This window comes from Leuresthes tenuis, unplaced genomic scaffold, assembly GCF_036924035.1.
Source record: "Leuresthes tenuis unplaced genomic scaffold, fLeuTen1.0.hap1 SCAF_4, whole genome shotgun sequence".
Classification (NCBI taxonomy): Eukaryota; Metazoa; Chordata; class Actinopteri; order Atheriniformes; family Atherinopsidae; genus Leuresthes; species Leuresthes tenuis.
This window is the reverse complement of record NW_027325358.1, coordinates 22,488,546-22,508,612: the sequence shown is the minus strand read 5'-3', so window position 1 is coordinate 22,508,612 and position 20,067 is coordinate 22,488,546. Positions and strand designations below refer to the sequence as shown.

Below are 20,067 nucleotides of genomic sequence, written 5' to 3'. Positions count from 1 at the left end.
CAATAAACAGTGAGAATCTTCAAAAATTAAATGTGTTGCTCCAAGTTTCCTGGTCTCAGCAGTGAATGCTGGTAATGATATTTTGCCACATGCTCAGTGTAGTTTGAATCTCACAACACTGTGAACTGATTGGCCTTCATGGTCACAGTCTGGCCTTTTCCAAAGTGTGCTCACACCGTTCACCTTTGAGGTGTGATATTACGGGAAATTTATAGAGCGCATGTGTCAGGGCAGAAATATATGAACTTTGGGATATTATCACTTTTTTAAAAGTGCAACGTGGAGCTCATCCTTTCATCACTTGTCTCTCCAGGTACAGGCAGACTTTGAGTGCTTCCGCCTGCAAGTGGAGGAGAGGGAGCGTGGGACTGAAGCGGAGCTGAGAAAAGATTTTGAGGGGAAGCTTCAAGCCACAGAGGAAGAGCTCCAGGAGGCCAAAGCTCAGATCAGTCAAGCCCAGGAGGAGAGCCTGAGATTGAGCACAGAACTGGAGAAAGCCGTGGAGCAGATTCAGGAACTGAATGTCAAATGTGAGGAGCTCCAGATAACAGCTGATGAGGAGGAAAAGAGGAAAGATGAAGAGAGACAAAAAGAAGACGAGGACAAAGAGAAACAGGAGGAGGAGAGGAGAACAGAAAAGCATGAAGACTTGAAAAGAGTCAAAGCCCTCTTAGAGGAGCTGAAGGCACTGAAGGAGGAGAGGGATCGAGTGGAGGAGGAGAAGAGGCGGGCGGTGAAAGAAGAGCGGGAGCAGTGGGAGCAGAAGGTTAATGACCTAAATGAAGAGAAAGAGGAGATGAGGAAGAAAATAGAAGCAGAATGGAGGGAGGAGCGGCAGAGGTGGGAGGAGAGGGAAGAGGAGGAGAAGAAGGGAATGCACAGCGCTCTACGAGAAAGAGTGAAGCGGGCTGAGGCAGAGGTGGAAAGTCACCTGGAGAAGCTGGCAGAGAGCAAGAGAAACACAGTAAAACTGCAAGAGCGAATCCAGGTACACAAACACACAGTAACATGCTGTCAGTCATCCTAAAACTAGAATCCAGAGACTTGAATGTTGCAGCTTCCTGTACTTGATGCCCCCAGCTAATGATTGTGTTGATGGGAAAGGAGCGAGTGAGATAAAGGAGGTGGTGGGGGGGGGGGTTATGCTTCTCTAACCACAGGCTGCCCTCCCTGAGTGCTATTCCCTCTGCCAACTATCTGCTAATGAGTAGTTTAAGCAGGATAGATTCACTGCACCACCATCATTACCACCTCACGCATGAGCATTGTGAAGCTCTAAGAGAGCTGGCACGGAGCTGACATAAGCCCTCACAGCAGACCATTAAAGCCTCACTGCTGGGCAACAGCTCCCTGACTCACCACAATTCATCTCTCATGTTTTTCTTCCGCACTGCCTGCTTGTCTGACTTGCATTCTTTCTCTCCCTTCTCCTAATCTGTGTCAAATTTGCCGTCGGCTTCCCTTTTTACTTTTCTGCTCCTCTGCGCTTTCTGTCAACCCATAACCCTGCTCTGCGACGTCCCTTCTGGCCTTCATGCCTCCCTCCAGGACCTGGAGGAGGAGCTGGAGCTGGATCGGAAGCGGGTGTCAGAGGCCGAGGGCGTGGTTAAGCGGGCGGAGGAGGAGCTCACGGTCGCAAAGGAGAGGCTGCTGCTGCAGGAGGACGAGCTGCAGAGCAGAGCAGGTAGTCCCACAGTCTGCCTCTCACAGATCCAATGTGTCCGCCTGTTCACCTGTCTTCCTCACTGACTGCTGAAGGTAGCTCGCAAGAAAAAGTCATCTCAGCTGAACTGTGCATTTTCATTACTCTTTCAAACTCGGTGCAAATTAAGTTTTCACCTCATGCCGCTGTAATATAAACAGATAATGCAACAAACTCACATTATTCATCCTCCTTAAAGGCCGATAGCTTCATCAAACTGTCATGATACCTAGTCAGCAAAAAAGCCTTGATTGCTATGTATTGCATTAGACAAAATGTTGTCTTAGGCTCTTCCCCTTTAGGGCTCCAAGCAGTGAAGCTGCAGTAACTATTTCTTTTGGTCCAACTCTTTGAGTTTCCATGATTCATTTTTGTTTCTGCAGCAGAAAAACAGCGTTTTAAAGGCTAATATTACGAATGTTTGCTTGCATGGACAAATATTATTAGATGTTTGTTTTTGGAATGTTGGACTCCTGACTACAAAACTGAGTCAGGATCATCTGGAGAAAACAATATCAAAATTTTGTTCATATCTCTTAAATGGCTGCATGAATTCATGTGAATTTAGCCTCACTCTATTTTTCATGACTCCGTCAGCCTCAAATTAACACTTCTTTTAAGAGCAGGCAGTTTTAAGACGTTTTGTGACCCACTCGACTCAACTTCATACTGTTGTTCCACCAGGTCCAGCTATTTTTTTAGATTTATAGTACTTAACATTAAAAATCATTATTACAGTATGACACGCATGCAGTAGCCCGAGAGCTCAGACTACCACACACCAAAGTCATTACTCGACTGGCAATGTCATTCTCAAATGACATTTCCCTCATTTGCAGCTTGGTCACGGACAGTTGGAACTGATTCCTCTTTCAGGCACAGTCTCATCATGTGTTAAACTGGCCCAGGTTGATTAAATAGCTAGCCAGCTGGTTAATGCACCAGTCAAAATATTTGCTGCATATGCCCTGAACTTCATTGTCACTCTTCTCCTCTGTGTTTTGTTTAAGTTTTTAAAGACTAACATTAAGAATAGATGCTTATATGGATAAAATGTATTCTAGTTTTTTTTTATATTGGAATCCTGTTATATTTAATGAATAAATAAATGGGAGCTGGATAACTCTGCTCTGAGCTGGTAGTGTGATTAAAAATCCACTGCAGCTCTAAAGCGCTACCTGGATGAGACATTGGCAGGGCTGTGTTTTTTCTGCGTTTTGGAGATGTTAGTGACTTCATACACCCAAGCATTTGCTCCAAATATTTAAAATACTCACTATCTCCTCGGACCCTGATGGAAATCAGTTTTGCTTCTCTTACACATAGCTGAACAATTATCTCGTGAATGCGCTGTGGGTTTGCCTGTGTGTGTGCATTCACTTTGGTGTTTATTTTGTGTGCGTCTGTCAGAGGAATTGTTGAATCGTGGGGGCTGTGAGGTCTGTGTGTGTGCTGAAACAGAGGAGCTGAGGAGCCAGGTGAGTCGTCTGCAGAGCAGGAACAGAGAGCTGGAGCTGCAGAGCAGTGGCAGAAACAATGACCACGCCCGGCAGATACGCCAGGTAACACACACACACACACACACACACAAGATGAACAACTGCAGTGTGGAGTAAAAAAGAGATACGTTTGCCAACTACAGACAAATCTGTTGTTTGTATCTTCACAGCATGCCGAAGCTCTGTCCAGTTTGCGTTCTGAGATGGTGAGAGCCCAGACAGAAGAGCTGCGTCGTATCCAAAAGCATGCAGATGATGAAAGGGACAAACTGCAGAAGGAGTTAGAAAAAGAAAAGGAAAGCTTGCAGAGGGAGAGGGAGCAGGAAAAGGATCGTTTTGACAAGGACAGAAACAGATTCCGCAGAGAAAAAGACGAGGAAAAGGAAGCGCTGCACAAAGAAGTGGAAGAGATCAGAGAACGCCTGAGGAGAGAAAAGGAGGAAGAGGTGGACCGGCTTCGCAAAGAACTAGAGGTTGAAAGGGTTCGCGTTCGCTCCCAGTTGGACAAGAACATTGAACAGGTCGAGGCGGAGAGAGCTAATGTGCAGCAGAAGTTGGAGGAGGAGAAGAAGAGATTGGTGGAGAAGGCCGAGGAGGACAGGAAGCGTTTGAAGGAACAGGTGCGGAAGGCGATAGAGGAAGTGATGAGGAGACATGCAGCTGAATTAAACAGCGTCCAGGAAGCTCTGAGCTCAGAGAGGAAGACCAACCAAGAGGTCAGCATCTGTCCACACACTATACAGAGGGCAAAGTTTATCACAGATACGCTAACTTTAAAGCACAGACCAGAAACATGTGCATTGCATGTGCCAGACCAACGGTCACACTACAGGTTTGTGTCTTACCTGCAGAAGAAAGCTGTCAGAGCAATCTCAGTTTGAAAATAAGGATAGAATTGTGTCAGGCTTGTTGGATAGCTTACTGCTGGGCATTACTTTTTGCAAGATGTGAAAGGTGGTGTATGTTTGCGTTTTCAAGGCTTTTCATTCATTTTTTCTGTCTGAATTTGAGTCACAGTGCATGCAATGATGTGTAGCAACACGGATGTTTAGAAAACGGTCATAACGTAAACGATCCTCCGATACAACCTGCTGCAGGTAAGACACTGGCTACAGAAAAGTACTTCTCACAGACCCATTAAAAAAAAAAAAAAATAAAAATATATATATATATATATATATATATATATATATATATATATTTATATATATATATGTCAACTATTCTCATGAAAAGGTTCGTATGGAAACGTACGAAAAGTTGTGTACAGATTTTCGTGCATTATCCTACAAATATCCAATGACACGAGCAACCAGTGCGCATGCGCAGGTCCCTGCAGTGAAAATGGCTTCCATTCATTTCAGCTATTGAACCCGCCCCTTTCCGTCTGCGAAACAGAGTGGCAGAAATCGTGTCTGAATTCGCATTTTTTCATGCATTTTTCATAACATAGCTTTTCTCACGACATAAACGTACATGTTAGGGTTATACTTTTTCAGATGAAGATTGTGCAGATATATGTTTTTTAAACCCTAATTTCGCAACCCTGACCCTAACCCAGAAGCACGATATAAAAACTACAACTTGTACTACATTGCCGTACACGGTGGCGGGCAGCACCATTTGTTTTGTAGTTCGGATGTGTTTCCTGTAATATGTGAAATTGTGGCCAGGAAACTTTCAGACTTGTTATAGGTTTTTTGGGTTGGGAAGCACATCTATTTGATCAGATTTGATCTTGCTTATAGTTAAAGGGGTGAAATCACGTTTTTTCTGGGTTTTGACCCTACTTAGTGGCGCCCCCTACAGGTGTCCCACAGGTGACGGTAGTATAGGCCAAGAGCTTTCCAAAACTGTTTACAACTGGTCTGTAGCTCATTTTGTTGCTGCTTTGTAAGCCTTCAAAGGTGTCTCAGGTTCAAGGTTCAAAAGTCACCTCTAAGGAGCAGGAGCTGCCCACAATTTTCATACTGACATATGTTACTCACTAGGTTAAGACCTTTCCAATGATGTCTTCACTTTTGTCCGACACCAAAGCTTAATTTTCATCTCGCTCCAAGGCCCTTTGAGGTGTACTTTATTTTTTTATTAAGACCAACTGGATGAAATCATTCAGTTTTAAGGGGTAGTTAGTGGCGACATGTGTTCAAAATATTGACGTCTGCTTAATACACTGTCAGACTTTTAAATTTGGACCAGTTTAGACCCAGTTTTCCCCATAATTTACAGTGAGTTTCATTTTATTTATCTAATGGCTTAATATGGCCAATTATACCTACTATATCCCTTTCCCCAGGCTGACAGGATGGTCCTAGATGACCAAGACTTCAGTATATTGTAGTGCCAATACGTATCTGGATATATAGTTTTAACTTTTGCATACATTGCTTTACAAATGTTGTTCATTAGCGATTATGTGAAGATGAGGATTTCCGTACTTTAACAGTGTTTAACATTTCGATCTTGCAGTAAATTCAGCCAGCCTGGGTCTCATTTTATTTGCTCCACTCTGTCCAAACTGTGTTAGTTTAGCTCAAAACCGAACTGCTGCGAGTGTGTGGTGTCTGTCGCTGTTTATTTGTTAGAGCAGCTATTTAACGATCATTTTTATTCTCTTTTATCCCTGACCATTTTTATCTATTCTGTTTAATTATCCATGTTTTCTTATTTATTGTTGAAATTAACTGCACTGATCTCGTTTTTATGTGACGCATAAGAATGACAAATAAACCCTGTCTTTATTTTATTTGTTTATATATTAGCCGTCCGTGAATACATCCTCCTGTAAATATAACTATTCCGGCTCTCTCCATTCGCCTCGGCGCTCTGACTCGATGCAGGAGATGTCAGTGGGCAGTTCAGGGTACGCTGTTGTTCATCCAAAACAAACTTATTTCTCCGTTGCCTGAGTGTATTCCCTTTATAGCATGTTTCAGCAGCGATGCCGAAACAAAAGCAAATTAAAAGAAACAAACAAAAAAGTAGCCTATGGTGATGAACGTGACGTTTGCGGAAGCTTTCACTTTCAAGTATATGTATATCCCCTTTAAGTGGAGAATTGGAGAATGATATCCACAGCAAAAGCATGTTCATTCTGAAATCTTTGGTCTTTTAGTTACCCAAGACATTTAACTATTTTATTAACTTAATAAACTGTACATCAACATTTGTGATTTTACTCTTGAACTTGAAAAAACCCACATTATTTTGACAGGCAAGACTTCAGACTCTGTTGTAACGAAGGACACCGTTTCTCTGTAATACTAACTTGAATTAAAACCTTAAAAACAGTAAAATGATAATGGAACATTGATTATTTTAGTTTCAACTACAGTCAAAGTTTAGATTAGATTATTTTTGGTGCAGGGACATAGTGCCACAATTAAAAATATTTCCTTTCCTCATCCAGTGGGACAGCAGTCAGTGCTTTCAGTCTGTGTGATGCGCATAATCTTCTCTTGTAAAAACAGGAGACATCCAACTAATCCTATGCAGAAGCCATTATAAAATTTTTATTCACAGACCTGATGGAGACAATTACCTATGTAACTGATAAAAAAATAAGTGTACTGCATAGACTATACAGTGAGCAACAATCCCAGTCACACGTTAACTGAGCTGAACGCTGTTTCACACACTCATGCCTCACAGGTGTTATCTGCTCCCTCTAAAGCTGTGGCTCTACACACTTTCAGCTTGTAAACCCTTGAAAACAAAGCGATGTGTGGGCCTCTCAGCCACCGCATCCAGTCACTGTATAAATAAAGCACAGCCCCTATCATTTCTTTTACAAGCTTTTACGTATCAGGACGTGATAAAAATGCTCTGGTCCTAATCAGATCTTACAGTTAAGTAAATCCAGATGAACACACATGAAAAACAACACAACACATGTTATTCTGTGTCATTTATTTTACAGAATCAAAGCCAAAATGCAGAAGCAGTGAAATGAAAATCGAAGTTCACCCCACGATTCAATAGCTTGTATTAATTTGAGGATATTATTTTCTGAATGATGCTATCAGCCTGTCCTGTTGTAGGGAAATTTTGGCCCACCCTAGCTTTGCTTCTTCAGGTTGAGGTGTGGATTTTGACTGAGTCAAACACAGCATCGCTCTTTGTTACTGTGTTAGGGATCATTTCAGCCAAAATCTAGCTGTTAGACAGATGGCCTCATGTTATTACAGAGGAGTTCACGATCAATTCAATTACTGCAAGGTGTCCAGGTCCTGTGGCTGCAGAACAAGCCCAGATCACCACCACCGTGCTTGATAGCTTGTATGAGGTATTTGTGTTGATATGCTGTGGTTTTTTTCACCAAACATAGAGCTGTGCATTATGACCAAACCCTTTGGTCTCTTCTGTCCAAAGGACATTGTTCCAGAGGTCTTGTGGTTTGTTCTAATGCAACTTTACAAACCTAAGCTGTGCTGTCATGTTCTCTTTAGAGAGAAGAGGCTTTCTCCGGCAACTCTTCCAAACAGCTTATTCAGTCTTTAACATTTACATGCTAACTGAGGCCTTTAGAGTCTGAGACGTAGCTCTCGGGTTTTATGCAGTTTCCATGAGCATTGCATGGATGAACCTTGGGACCTTGGGATGAACTTGCTGGGATGTCCACTCCTGAAAAGATTTGTATCCTCTTAAACTTTATAGAAGCAGTAAAGGTGGACTTCAGTCAGTTTTTTTTACACACTGATTCTGTAATGTTAGTTTTTGTTAAATAAAAGATGACACAATGTAATATGTCATGTATTGATTGTCTGAGGCTGTTTTTAGCTCATTTTAGGACCTGATAATGACCACATAGAAGGCTTTTCGACATGACTGTATATCTTAATGATGTTACCAGTCAACCAGTTTTCTCTGAAGAGGTGACATTGAATTATTTGATTGAAGATGTGTCACTTGGTGTTGCTCAAATGTTTCTTATCTTTTTTATTCTCTCGTTATCCCTGAGGACATCCTCCCCCACTGGTTGGGCTAAAAAGCATGATTGATGGATATATCTTGCTCTCAGAGTAAATTAAGAAATATAAAGAGGTTTATAATATGCCCTTTTTGCCTTCTCGTGATGTTTCTTCTTCGCATGATTTGGAGTAATTATTTATTAGGCCCATGAATAAGATGATGACAGAATGGTTAGATCAAGTGCTAAAAAGAAGATTAATTGCTGATGTAATGATGGTTTTGATGAGGGGGAATATTCTTTAAGGTTTGTGTGCGTTTGGAAGAGGAGCGGAGAGCTGCTGAGGAGCTACGCTGCGGGCTGGAGAAGGAAAGTGATGAGCTGAGGACAAAACTGAAGGATGCCAGCGCTGAGGTCAGAAGTGGCTGAGCGTGTATAATTTGTAGATAAATATGAAAAACCCGAAAGCTGTGAAGAGAAACACAAATGTTTCTGTGCTCTCAGATCTGTAGGTTGGAGACAGTGGTCCAACAGAATGGCAAGAAAGAAAAGGCAGCCCCCGAAGCTTCGCCTCCATGTGGACCGCAGTGCCCTCGTCTGGAGGAGGATCTTCATCAGGCCCGGAGTCGACTGGCCCGGTTTCAGGAGGAGGCGGAGAGGCAGCGTGACAGACAACAGAAGGAGATAGCGTCCCTGAGGGCCGACAAGCATCGGCTGGAGGAGAAAGTCCTGGAACAGAGCCGAAAGAACACGGAGAAGAGTCTTCTAGAGCAGAGCCAGCGGCACACGGAGGACCGGATCAGGTAGCTGCCTTAAGACGAGCTACCAGACCTGCTTAGTCTTACATTACCAAGTCTTGACAGTGCTTTTGATCTCCATTTGCACTTTATTCAAATTAATCGTTTTATGGCTTTACAGACATTAAATTTGATTTATTTATATAAGTATATGTCAACCATTTAACAGTGTAGGTACATAAGTCTTGATCCACCTTACATTTCTTTAGATTTAGTTTCCAAGCAGCCAAACATCCTTGTAAAAAAGGTCTTGAGCGATAGTTCTCCAGACTTCTGCAGCTTTGTCTCTCATTTTCAGTTTGCTTCTTGTACTTGATTATTTTCAGAGGTTATTTCTGAGGTAGAATATTTTCAACATTTTTTTGACACTAACCTATCATCATTTGAGCATAAAAAGGCACCTAACTCAAGAGATCAACCAGTGTTGTGTCTGCACTTAGGTTACTAGCAGGTCGTCGTGAAGACACTTGATTTGATTTAATTTCTATGTATGAAAAATGCTAAAAACAACACAATTTAGTTAAGGGTTCCTTAGAGGGTTCTGGCTGATGATATGTTAATGTGCTTAGTTACCAGTGTCCCCTTCTCACAAGTAATAAACAACAATAATGCAAAAAAGATTTTCTGATCCAGAGAAACAACCAAAGAATTCCTATTCTCCAAGTATGGCAATGAAAAATAGGATGTAGGGTTTATGGAATCAAGTCATTAATTGGTAGTCAGGCTACAACCATGCACATTAAGCCAAAAAATAAGAAAATTAAATAGTACCAGTAAAAAAGAGGCAGAAGCACAGGAAACGAGACACTTTGCAAAGATTAGAAACAAATTGTAAATTTTATCATGTAGGGACTCTGTCTCACTCCTCATTCTGACGTGTGCCTCCAGGGCAGAGTGTGAAGATCGTCTCAGAGCAGAGTTCAGGATAGAGATGAATGCTGCCGTGGCTGAGAGTGAACAGCGGTGGGCGGACCGAGAACAGGAGCTTCAGAGCCAGATATCTGAGCTGCAGGGTCAGCTGACCGAGCTGCAGGTGAAACTTCGACACAAACGGCGTTACAGAATCCCTCATTTTCCCATTTAGTTTTCATTTAGGGTATCTTAATTAAAACCATTCTTAAAGTAGGTCAATCCTGCTTTCTGGAGGTACAATGAGTGCACGCGGAAGTTTGTGTTCTATCTATTTAAGCTGGAAGTTTGCAAATTCCAAAACAGTGGGGACATCTTCATTAAATTCTATCTGCCAACTCATCACCTCAGGCTGCAGCACACAGATGCTTTAAAGCCTTCGCTCACCGTTTGTCTCCAATGCAGGCAGACAAAAAGAAGGCGGGACAGGGAGATGATTGCCACGGCAACCCTGAAATTGATAGGCTGAGAAAGGAGGTCCAAGACACCAAGGAAATAAACAAGAAACTGAGGGAACTGCTGCAGGTACTTACACACACACACACACACACACACACACACACACACACACACGCACACACACACTTTGAAAAATCATCACCTCAAAGATTTTCTCTGTGATGAATAATTTAGTAGTTTTGATTAAAGCGTTGCAGTGAAGAGGCAACATAATGTTTCCCTGTGAGCAGGAGCAAATACATGTTGAAGTTTTATACTCCTGCAATTTGGAGACATGGCAGTGTGGGCGTAAAGAATGCAGCTGTTGCAAAAATAAAACAAAATGTGCGTTGTTGTGTTGAAGGAGCCAAAAACCCAGTCTTTAGCTGAGGAAAAACACAGTCACGTCATGGCGCTGCAGGCGTTGGAGAGGCAAGCAAAAGAAGATCTGCTGTCTGAGAGGAACAGACTTCAGACAATGCACCACCTGGAGCTCGGTAACACACACACACACACGCATACATAAACATAAAAACAAACGAGGACAAGCACATGTGGGCAGAAACACTGTCTGCATAGCACAAAAACAGCTCCATGAACAAAATGAGCCAGTACACACACACATACATACACACACGGGCAGAGCAGTGCTCACATTGAGATTACAAATTCAGCACTTAAATTGCTATTGCCATGGATACAATTTCACCATAGCAACAGCAGAGGGGTACCTGTAACAGTGGGCCAAACTGAGTATGCTTTCTGTCTGTGGTTTTGTGCGTGTGTGATACCAGATAAGCAGCGTGCAGAGTTGACCCAACAACACACCGAGTGGAGCAGACAGATGACCCAGAGACACATGCAGCAGATAGAAGACCTACAGGCCCAACTACAAGCACACACACAGATGATGGCTCTGCAACAGGTGACACACGCTGCAGCAGCCACAGGGCCGCATATTAATCCCAGTGCACGTACCGACACACAGACATTATTTATCCGTGTGCTACGGACTGTACTCTGCAGATTTAATCTGCTTCTGTGTTCACACTTAATCAAATGGTTTATATCTGACATTATTTTTTTATCTGACATTTTTCTTCCATGGCTACGAGAGTGAGCCAACACAGCTCAACGATGTGTGTAGCAGAACTAAGCTCATTAAAAAGCCGAAATCTGGATCTGAACCTTGACACAAACACTTATGATGAAAGTCTTCTTTATCTTCTGTGTCTGCTTTTTTGTGTGTGTGCGTGTAGGACCTGAAGCAGCAGAACCAATATCAGGTGTTTGAGCGACAGCTAGACGAGAGTCGCTGCGCCATGATGGAGCTCCAGAGAGAAAATGCAGCGCTGAAGAAGCAACTGAAGGAGTGGTATGAAGAGTTAATCTCTTATTTCAGCATTATTGACACCATTCAGGGCTGCAGCTATTGATTAAGTCATTATTCATTCATGTGCTGCTGACATTTTTGAGAAATGTCGAAAAATGGTTTAAATAATTACATTTTCCAGCACATTTGAAAATAGCTCAGCGGGACTTCAAATTGATCGCGTCCTAACAGAAAGATGTTAACAGTCACAGTCTGGTGATTTTTTTTTAGGATACAGAGCAGAAAAACTGTACTCTTGTATTCCAGGAGCCTGAACTGGTGACAGTTCTGTATTTCTACTTGAAAAATAACAGAAATTGACCTTTGGTGTGAGATCGCATGGTTGTTTGCCTCTGAGTGGCCCTGTGATGGACTAGCGACCCATCCAGGGTGTAACCCGCCTTTCGCCTGAAGGCAGCTGGCATAGGCTCCAGCCCCTGACCCTGAATTGGATTAGGCGGGTATAGAAATTGAATGAATGAATTTATATACAGCAGTATGAAGCAAAAGCTTGTAAAACATTTCACTCTTAAAGTAAAGCAGCACCGCCAGTAAATTACTGTATTTATTACAGTATATTACTGTAGTGCAGAATCACAGTGTATTACTGGAAGGGAATTTAAAGTTCAAAGTTGATAGTTTTGACATTCATTGAATCTATACTACCCTCAGCAAACCTTGCTACTGTCCTTACATTTAATTGTCCCGAGTTGTCTTTAACCGCTACAGCTCTAAAACAAAAGTTAAAGCGATATTTGGCGGTGTAATTTAGAAAGAGTGTTATTATCAAAAACTAAACATCTCGTGTTTTGGTGAAAATGCAAATCGTCCTGACCAGTCATCACACCGTTACACGAGCTGTACGTAAGCACGATATATGGCTAGTTTTCTGTTCCTCTGAGCCGTAAATTCTTTAAGTACCTTGTTATTCATGGTCAGCTTGCTGTGGGACCAACGATAGGCTCGGTCAATTCAACTATCATATAAAATAGATCCATAATTGCATCACTATCATGTTGCCTGCTGTAATTCTACCAAAAGCCCACCAGTCACACAGCTGAACACATTTCATTGTCTTCCGAGCAACACAGAGTTATAGAATTTTGCAAGATAGTATTGCAACTTTAGAAAACGCCCTTTTCGGGGGCCTAGGGGCCTTTACAGTCAATTTCTGATTACACTATGGAAGCTGTATTTAAATACTTAGATACATGCAACCATGCTGACTGTATAAAAAGATGGCTGAAGTCCTCCCACGTCAAATCGGGAGTGCCAACAACTAACACCCAGTGGGCTGATGTTCTAAAACCTCTCTGGGTCTAATAGATTCCCTTTCAGAGAATGTCAGCATCACTCATGAAATATTCAGCCAGTTTTTCCCACAAGTCACTGTGGTGTCACTAGCTAGATTCTCTCTGTCTGATCGGGGTGCCGGTGATCCTCATGAAAATAAATCTTTGATTCAGTAGACATTTGGCCTCAGAGAAACATATTTTTTCCAGTCAGGTTTCAAAGATTACTCTTGGGTCCATTATCTTATCCAAATGTGGACACTTCTTGCATATTTTTTAGATAAATTTAATCAGCCTCAGTGATTTCGCTCAGTGGAGGCAAAGGCAGCAATCGCTTTCTCCCAGCTTGAATGTTTCGAACATGGATCTGTCTTTTTTTTTCACAGAAACTCTGCAGATTTATTGCAAACTTTTGCTTAAAAAAAAAAAGGATTGTGGGGATGTTGTGGAGTGAACATCTGGTCAGGTTCTGGTCAAAGAGAGATCTTAATCTGCTGCAATGATCAGCCAGCTCCATTTTTGGGCAAAAAACAAACCCAACAAGCCCGAGTTCCATCCATCCATCCATCCGTCCATCCATCCATTTTCTATACCCCCTTAATCCAATTTAGGGTCGTGGGGGGGCTGGAGGCTATCCCAGCTGCCATTGGGAAAGAGGCGGGGAACGGGTCACCAGTACGGTACGGGTCGCCAGTCCATCACAGGGCCACACAGTGAGTTGTGACATGAAAAATAACTAACTTATTTCTCATTCAGTATCTCAGTTAACATTTTCCAACATAGTTTGCAGCCCTCATCACTCGTTTGGATAAGTTCTCGGAATATTAGTCAGATCCATCATTTGCTCATGAGATAGAGCACCAAAAAATACAAGATGAGGACGGTGAAAGGGTCAACCTTAAGGCTTCAGAATACAAGTCCTCAGTATTCTAAACTGTCTGATTGAAAGATTTTCATGAAAACCCTTCCGTTATCTATTTGAAGAACCCTGGTAACAAAAAGACAAACTGAACCAACCCCCTAACCTGCTTGGCTGGGGTATTAGTTACCAACCTAGTACACAATTTTTATTTTATCTGCTAATCTATGCGGAATGAGCTGTATGTTTACAGTTATACTATATAGCACACATGCACTTGTCTTGTCCTGTGGGCTGAACATTATAGACATCATTCACTGTTTCCAACTTTTCTTTTTTTGTATTTCTGTATCAAAGATGACATGCCAAGTATTATCATCCCTCTCTTGTATATACTGCTCCTTCCCAGGTCAGTGCAGAAGAATCCTGAAGCTGAGGAAAAAGAAGAGGAGAGCGTAGAGCTGCAGAAGAAGAGAGACGCTCAGCTGGAGGAAGAAGCACAACGGCTGAAGGAGGAAGTGGAGAAACTTAGGGTGGAAATGGAGAAACTCGAGGAGTCGCAGAAACACTGGGAGGAGAGGAAAGAGGATGACATAAAAGAGGAGGAGATGGACGAGGAGAAGAAGAAGGAGCGGGAGGAGGAGAAGAGGAGAGAGGAGGTGGAGGAGATCAGAAGGGAGCACAAGAAGGAGATGCAGAGCTTGGTCTCTGAATACAGCAGCGCCCAGAATCACCTGCAAGCTCGAATCGTGGCTTTGGAGAACGAGTGAGTAGAGAACAAAGGAGGCAGACAGAGAGTTTGAAATGAAAACATTACGGCTGATTAAATGTCAGTACAGGTATGTGAGAAAGAGTGTGTGTTTGTGTATATGATTTAACTGCAGGCTGCGTGAGCGGGAGGAGCGGTGCAGGAGGAGGGAGCCTCGATCTGATGACCTGCAGTTAGGGAAACTTCAGGAGAAACTGACAGAGAGAGACCAGCTCATTAAACGACTAGTGGTGAGAACACACACAACAACACATCCTGTTTCCCTTCCCTTTCACTCCAGATTATAGGTTGCTCCGTTTAGGGCTAAGGCTGGTTATAGTGTATGTTTTCCCTACTTGCAACAAATACCCGAAAAACACTGACACCAGTGGTTTGTTTTGTGTGGTGGAAGCCTGGCGAAGTTCACTGTGTGCTGATTATCTGTGCCATAGTGCTCCATATTTGCTGAAAACTATCAAAGAGAGCCTATATAATCAAAACATAAATATGATGATAGTTTTTAGTTGGGTCTTTTAGTTCCCATAAGATTCTCCAAACATTTCCCCACCATCTATAATGTGGGAACATTTTAGCAGCCATTGCAGAATGTTCCCAACTTAACCTTTACATTGCACTCAACCTTTGGGAAATCTGACAACTGGGGTCTTTAGATTTAGATTTTCATGGTACCATTACAGTCTGTGCAATCAGACCGCTTTAAATATTATTGTGCTGGTCCAGGATTTAAACCTGATCAACACAAATCGGGTTTTCCTATAGTTCTATTCAGTAATGCCATGAAACAACCAATTTGAAATGATTAGGAAGTCAACTTAAGCTCAGTTTGCATAATGAATGAAAGATCAACCAACTGCCTGGCTGTGTGAGCTTGCTGCGTGTGTAGCAGATGATAAAAGAGACAACTTTTTTTAAAATAAATGTTTGCCTCATTGTTTGAAGCTTTGGCTGTGCTTTTATATGAACAACTGATATTGTAACATAACAAGGAAAAGAAGGAGCTGCTGTGTTACACATCTGTTCCTTCATTTGATTGAACAATGGCACCGTGTTTTGTATCTCATCAGAAGAGCAAATCTGAATAAATTCACAACTGAAAATACTTTGCGGTAAATACACTGTCCCCAGTTGTTTCATGAGTGAAACGTGACATTTATTGCCTGTTTTTAAGTCGTGCTAATTTCCACGAACAGGCTATATGAGGTCAGGCAGGAGGAAGGTATTTGGAACTGGGTGGAATCAGAGCTGGTTCCAGGCTTATAACATTATTATTCTCTTTTTTGATAACATGAAAGAAACAGTGAATATCACACAGAGCCTCATCCTTGTTCATCAAACCATGTACACAGATCTGTACATGCAGTTTATTGTATTCGCAACAAATGATCCTCCAGGTACGATGCATAATTGCGAGTTCTTCTGTTTTCTTGATTTTTTTATTCTTTTTATTTTTTTAGCCTGAATACTATAAACAGCGTTTAAGGAATAAAAATCTGTAGGTTAATTGCTTAATTCCTTTGAAGATGTACTCATTAGCCAAAGAGTTGCCATATTGGAGGTTGATGATTTATTCTTGACCTGGAAACTACATCAAGCAGTTCTCATTAGCAGATTTAGCTTGCTCAGGAGGCGTGGAACTGTAGCTGTTTCAACCTTTCATTCATCTGAGCACCTCTGTGCCCTGCATTTCAGGCATGTCTTAGTGCTCGTGACGAATGCCACGGAGCTGCAATTTCTCAGATTTGTTGCTGAGCCCTTGCTTTATGCTTCATCTCTGTGTATTCATGGTCATATTTCAGTAAAAGAAACAACCCGACAATAAAGTAAAGACAGTGAACACACCTAAGTGGCAACAACGGCTTCTCTGATTTATACAAGCAAAGTCCACAGAAAAATTCCATCAGCTGTAAGTTATCATGTCACCAGACTGAATTTAGTCACGCTTGGAACCCTCTCATACCAGTTGGAACAGCGTCCCCATTAATAATTTGTGGTCATATGGGCAAGAGAAAATTAAGAAAAAAAGAAAAAAAAAGTGTCCTCTAACAGAGTGCTGCGCACGCCATCTGTGTGGCATGAGGCAGCTCTGCAAACAAGTATGCCCTCCAGACGCAACCCAAATACAACAACAACACCAATCACGAATAAGGCCGGTGAAAGTCCTCCTTCATCCTCCTTCCCTGCAGGAGGAGAGGCATCAGCTGCAGCTCCACCCTCCTGTTGGCGGGGACAGCAGCACCCTCAGGCTCCGTGACAGCAAGTCCCGCCCCGGGAACGTCACGCCAACCATGAGGGTGAGTTTGTCATTTCGGGTCATGCGCATAAAGTGTTCATGAAAATGCGTCTCCTTCCAGCCAAACTTCTGCCTCTGACACACGCTCGCCCAGCCAACGGATCACCACCGTGTCTTTAAGACGTTAAGCTTTTATTTACATCACATTTGAGCAGTAAAGATACAGATTTGGGAGATTTTTTTAATGAGGTGCATGGCTGACGGTCAATGAAAAGCTTTACACTGAAATGAATATGAAATGAGCAGACATTTAACCTTGCCTAACAAGGCTGGTAACATTCTTAGTTTTTCATGTCTGTGGCCAGAGGCATTATGATTTCAGCTTGTCTGTCTATCTCTTAGTACTCTTAGATCTCTTAGATGCAGACATCTGTGACAATCTTGTAAACATTGCATTTTTTTCCAAGGGGCTAAAAGATCATTTCAGCCCTGGTCTTTTGCATTTCTACTCAGGTCAAAGGTGCAGCCTAGATTAGGTAAATTTAAGTGTCTCCCTCTTCCCTTACACTCCTCACTGGAGCGTCATACCTGCAGAAAGAGCACTTTAGTCAAAGATGATTAACTGTCATCTTTACCATTACACTGACCTCTCCTTTGCACTGCCTGACTTTTTTGTTTGCATTTCTGGAAAAACATCTCAGGTGGGAGGGTCTGTTGAGGGATATTTTCCCATTGTATAGAGGCTCGGAGGTTATTCTAGTAGCTGTACAATTTTAAATATAAAGTAGGTTTAAAAAATAAGTTAAAGTGGATGTTTCATGAAAAAAGAAATCCCTTTTTTTCTGTGCTTCAGAGAGCATATATTTGGGTGTCTGAAGTCACTACCAACTCAGAAACTAACCCTAAACACAACAACTTGAACCATTTTAATGTATGATTTGCACTCAGACTGTGGCTGAAGGAGGTAGCCGACCAGCTGTCCTGCAGACAAGGGAAATGGAAATATTTGAGAAAAAACAATTGACGGTCAAGTATTTTTTTTCTGTTTGGTGTAGGGTCTGAGCTCTCAGGGAATTTACTGCATGCCCTCTCATAACATAATAGTTGGTTATCAAGTACTTCAGATCTCAAAAGAGGCAGACTCAGAGAAAGAGGGCCAGGGTGGAGTCTTCTGGGACACACCACATCCCGAAATGGTGTAAGTTAGTGGAAGAAAAATGTTCGGCTGTAGTATCTCTGTTATTTTGACGAAAGCATGTCACAGACATTTCATAAAGACCTAAGGTGTCAGCTTGTGAAATAAAAGGGCATCGTATGTTGCCTTTAAAAGCCAAAATATTTCCAAAACTGCTGTGGACTGAAGCAGTTTTTAGTTGCAGAAGTTACAGTTAGTTAGTTGCAGGAGCAAATGATTTACTTGTTGGGGAGATTTTAGAGCTACAGATGAATACAGTGTTGGTTTTAAAGAAGGAAACAAGTGGGTCACCGTTTTATCTGGTACAAAACAGCAATGGAGGTGTGTTGCACTGTGGAATGAGCCACATCATCCTAACTACATCACAAAACAAATGATATATATTTTTTTTTTAAATCTCTCCTGTTTGTGAATTTGATCCTCTGACAGACGAAGCGTGTGGAGTCGCCGCCTCGTGTCACCAGCACTCCCAGCACGGCTGCCTACGACAGGAGCATCTTCCTTCCTCACTCCTCTTCCTCGTCTTCCTCCTCCTCCGTCCATCAGCACTCCTCCTCAACCCTCCCCCACCAGTCCACCTCCCATCCTCATATCTCCCCCCACTACTCCACCTCCTCTCTTCCACACAAGCACACCTCCCTCTCCCTAAGCCAACAGTCCTCTCCTTCCCTCCCTCGCTCCACCAGATCCAGGACCTCCTGCATCCCTCCGACCCCAGCGCCAACTGCTCCTCTTCCCGTTTGCCCCTCGCCGCAGACGGGCATCCGATACGTGTCCCCCTCTTGCCAGGAGCCACACGCATACTTGCAGGCCCAGTCGATCAGGTATGAACATTTCGATATCTGGGCTGGGATGTTACAAAGGGAGGGACACATAAGTACGTTGGGTTTCTTTCAGCTGCTTCGGTTTCAGCAAACTGCTTTCTTCAGGATAACATCCTGTCATCTGAAACCAAAAATATGGGCGCATAATCAAGCACAAAACCCAAAAAATGATATTTTACTGGGCAAAAATACCCATTACCTTAAAATGCTTGGGAGTATTTTGTCTGATTTTACACATCAGTATGTATGCTTCTTGTTTGTTTTTTGTTTTTTTTTGTAGGGGCCCATACCTGGATCAGAGGGGGATAGAAGGGCTGAAGCAGGAGTGGTTCACCAAATACTTCTCTTTCTGAGCACAAATACACGTTAAACACACACACAAACACAGAGACACACAGCAGCTGCAAGTACATCTCATATACAGTTCATTGCTTCTATTTCAAAACAGATTACATCTCACAGACACACACACACACGCACGCACAAAACTTTTAAAAGCACACACTGATGCACATACAGACATCGAGACATTCATGGGCTCATCACCAGCAAGGCCATCTCAAACATTGCCTCAAAGCTCAACCAAAAAGTGCTTCTCAACACATGCCTGACCTCTTCTCAGAACATAAGTCTGCCTGACCTTGTTTGAGATGTGTCCATGTCCTTTTTTAAAAAGGCAGTCTTCCTTTTTTACTGCATCCGTCGCTCCAGTCTCATCACAGTTATTCCAGGCAAGTGTACTAATGATTTTGTTTTTCTTAAATGAACAACAAAGCGTGTCTTCGAGTATGGAAGTGTTCGACATATTCAGTTCAAGATCCACAGTTAAACTGACACGTGACTCACCGTACCAAAATGAAGCTTGTTTCAATGCAAAAATGTATAATAATCTTAATTAAGAAATTGAATAAACATATTTTGTTTTTGTAAGCGTTTCTGCTTGTTTTTACCTTTAATTGTCCAAGGTTTTCAGCAATGTTGTGGAGACTCTGGGGGAGCAACCTGCATGATTTGCAAATCCCACAAACCAATATTTTAATCAAAATAGAACACAAACAACAAATAAAAAAAATAATCACATGCCGAAAGAGATGTTTTATTGTTTAATGGAAAATATGAGATCCTCTCAAATTTGACGACAGCAATGTCTCAAAAAAAGCTGGAAAAGTATGTTACTAAAAAGAAATAGCTGAAGGAACAGCTGATAGCAAGGTTAATTTGCAACATTTTAGGAACATGAGTATAAAGAGCACCTTAGAGAGGCAGAGTCTT

General features: G+C 42.2%; 1 protein-coding gene across 3 annotated transcripts in view; it reads left to right on the top strand.

The window, feature by feature from the left end:
• The window catches only part of fam184b (family with sequence similarity 184 member B), a 28,013-nt gene extending 8,288 nt beyond the window's left edge, over positions 1 to 19,725 (top strand). Inside the window, exons 3-19 of one of the 3 annotated variants that reach the window (XM_072383246.1) lie at positions 314 to 988; positions 1,549 to 1,684; positions 3,164 to 3,264; positions 3,372 to 3,917; positions 8,417 to 8,524; positions 8,615 to 8,913; positions 9,796 to 9,940; positions 10,222 to 10,341; positions 10,619 to 10,751; positions 11,049 to 11,179; positions 11,514 to 11,629; positions 13,530 to 13,631; positions 14,187 to 14,543; positions 14,662 to 14,776; positions 16,730 to 16,837; positions 18,401 to 18,795; positions 19,076 to 19,725. In XM_072383246.1, coding sequence (XP_072239347.1) covers positions 314 to 988; positions 1,549 to 1,684; positions 3,164 to 3,264; positions 3,372 to 3,917; positions 8,417 to 8,524; positions 8,615 to 8,913; positions 9,796 to 9,940; positions 10,222 to 10,341; positions 10,619 to 10,751; positions 11,049 to 11,179; positions 11,514 to 11,629; positions 13,530 to 13,631; positions 14,187 to 14,543; positions 14,662 to 14,776; positions 16,730 to 16,837; positions 18,401 to 18,795; positions 19,076 to 19,148 — 3,660 coding nt within the window. In that variant the 3' untranslated portion in view covers positions 19,149 to 19,725. Of the gene's footprint in view, positions 1 to 313; positions 989 to 1,548; positions 1,685 to 3,112; positions 3,265 to 3,371; positions 3,918 to 8,416; positions 8,525 to 8,614; positions 8,914 to 9,795; positions 9,941 to 10,221; positions 10,342 to 10,618; positions 10,752 to 11,048; positions 11,180 to 11,513; positions 11,630 to 13,529; positions 13,632 to 14,186; positions 14,544 to 14,661; positions 14,777 to 16,729; positions 16,838 to 18,400; positions 18,796 to 19,075 lie in introns of all 3 variants that reach the window. The other 2 variants (XM_072383245.1, XM_072383247.1) reach the window with 2 other exon arrangements.
• Positions 19,726 to 20,067: the final 342 nt, after the last annotated feature.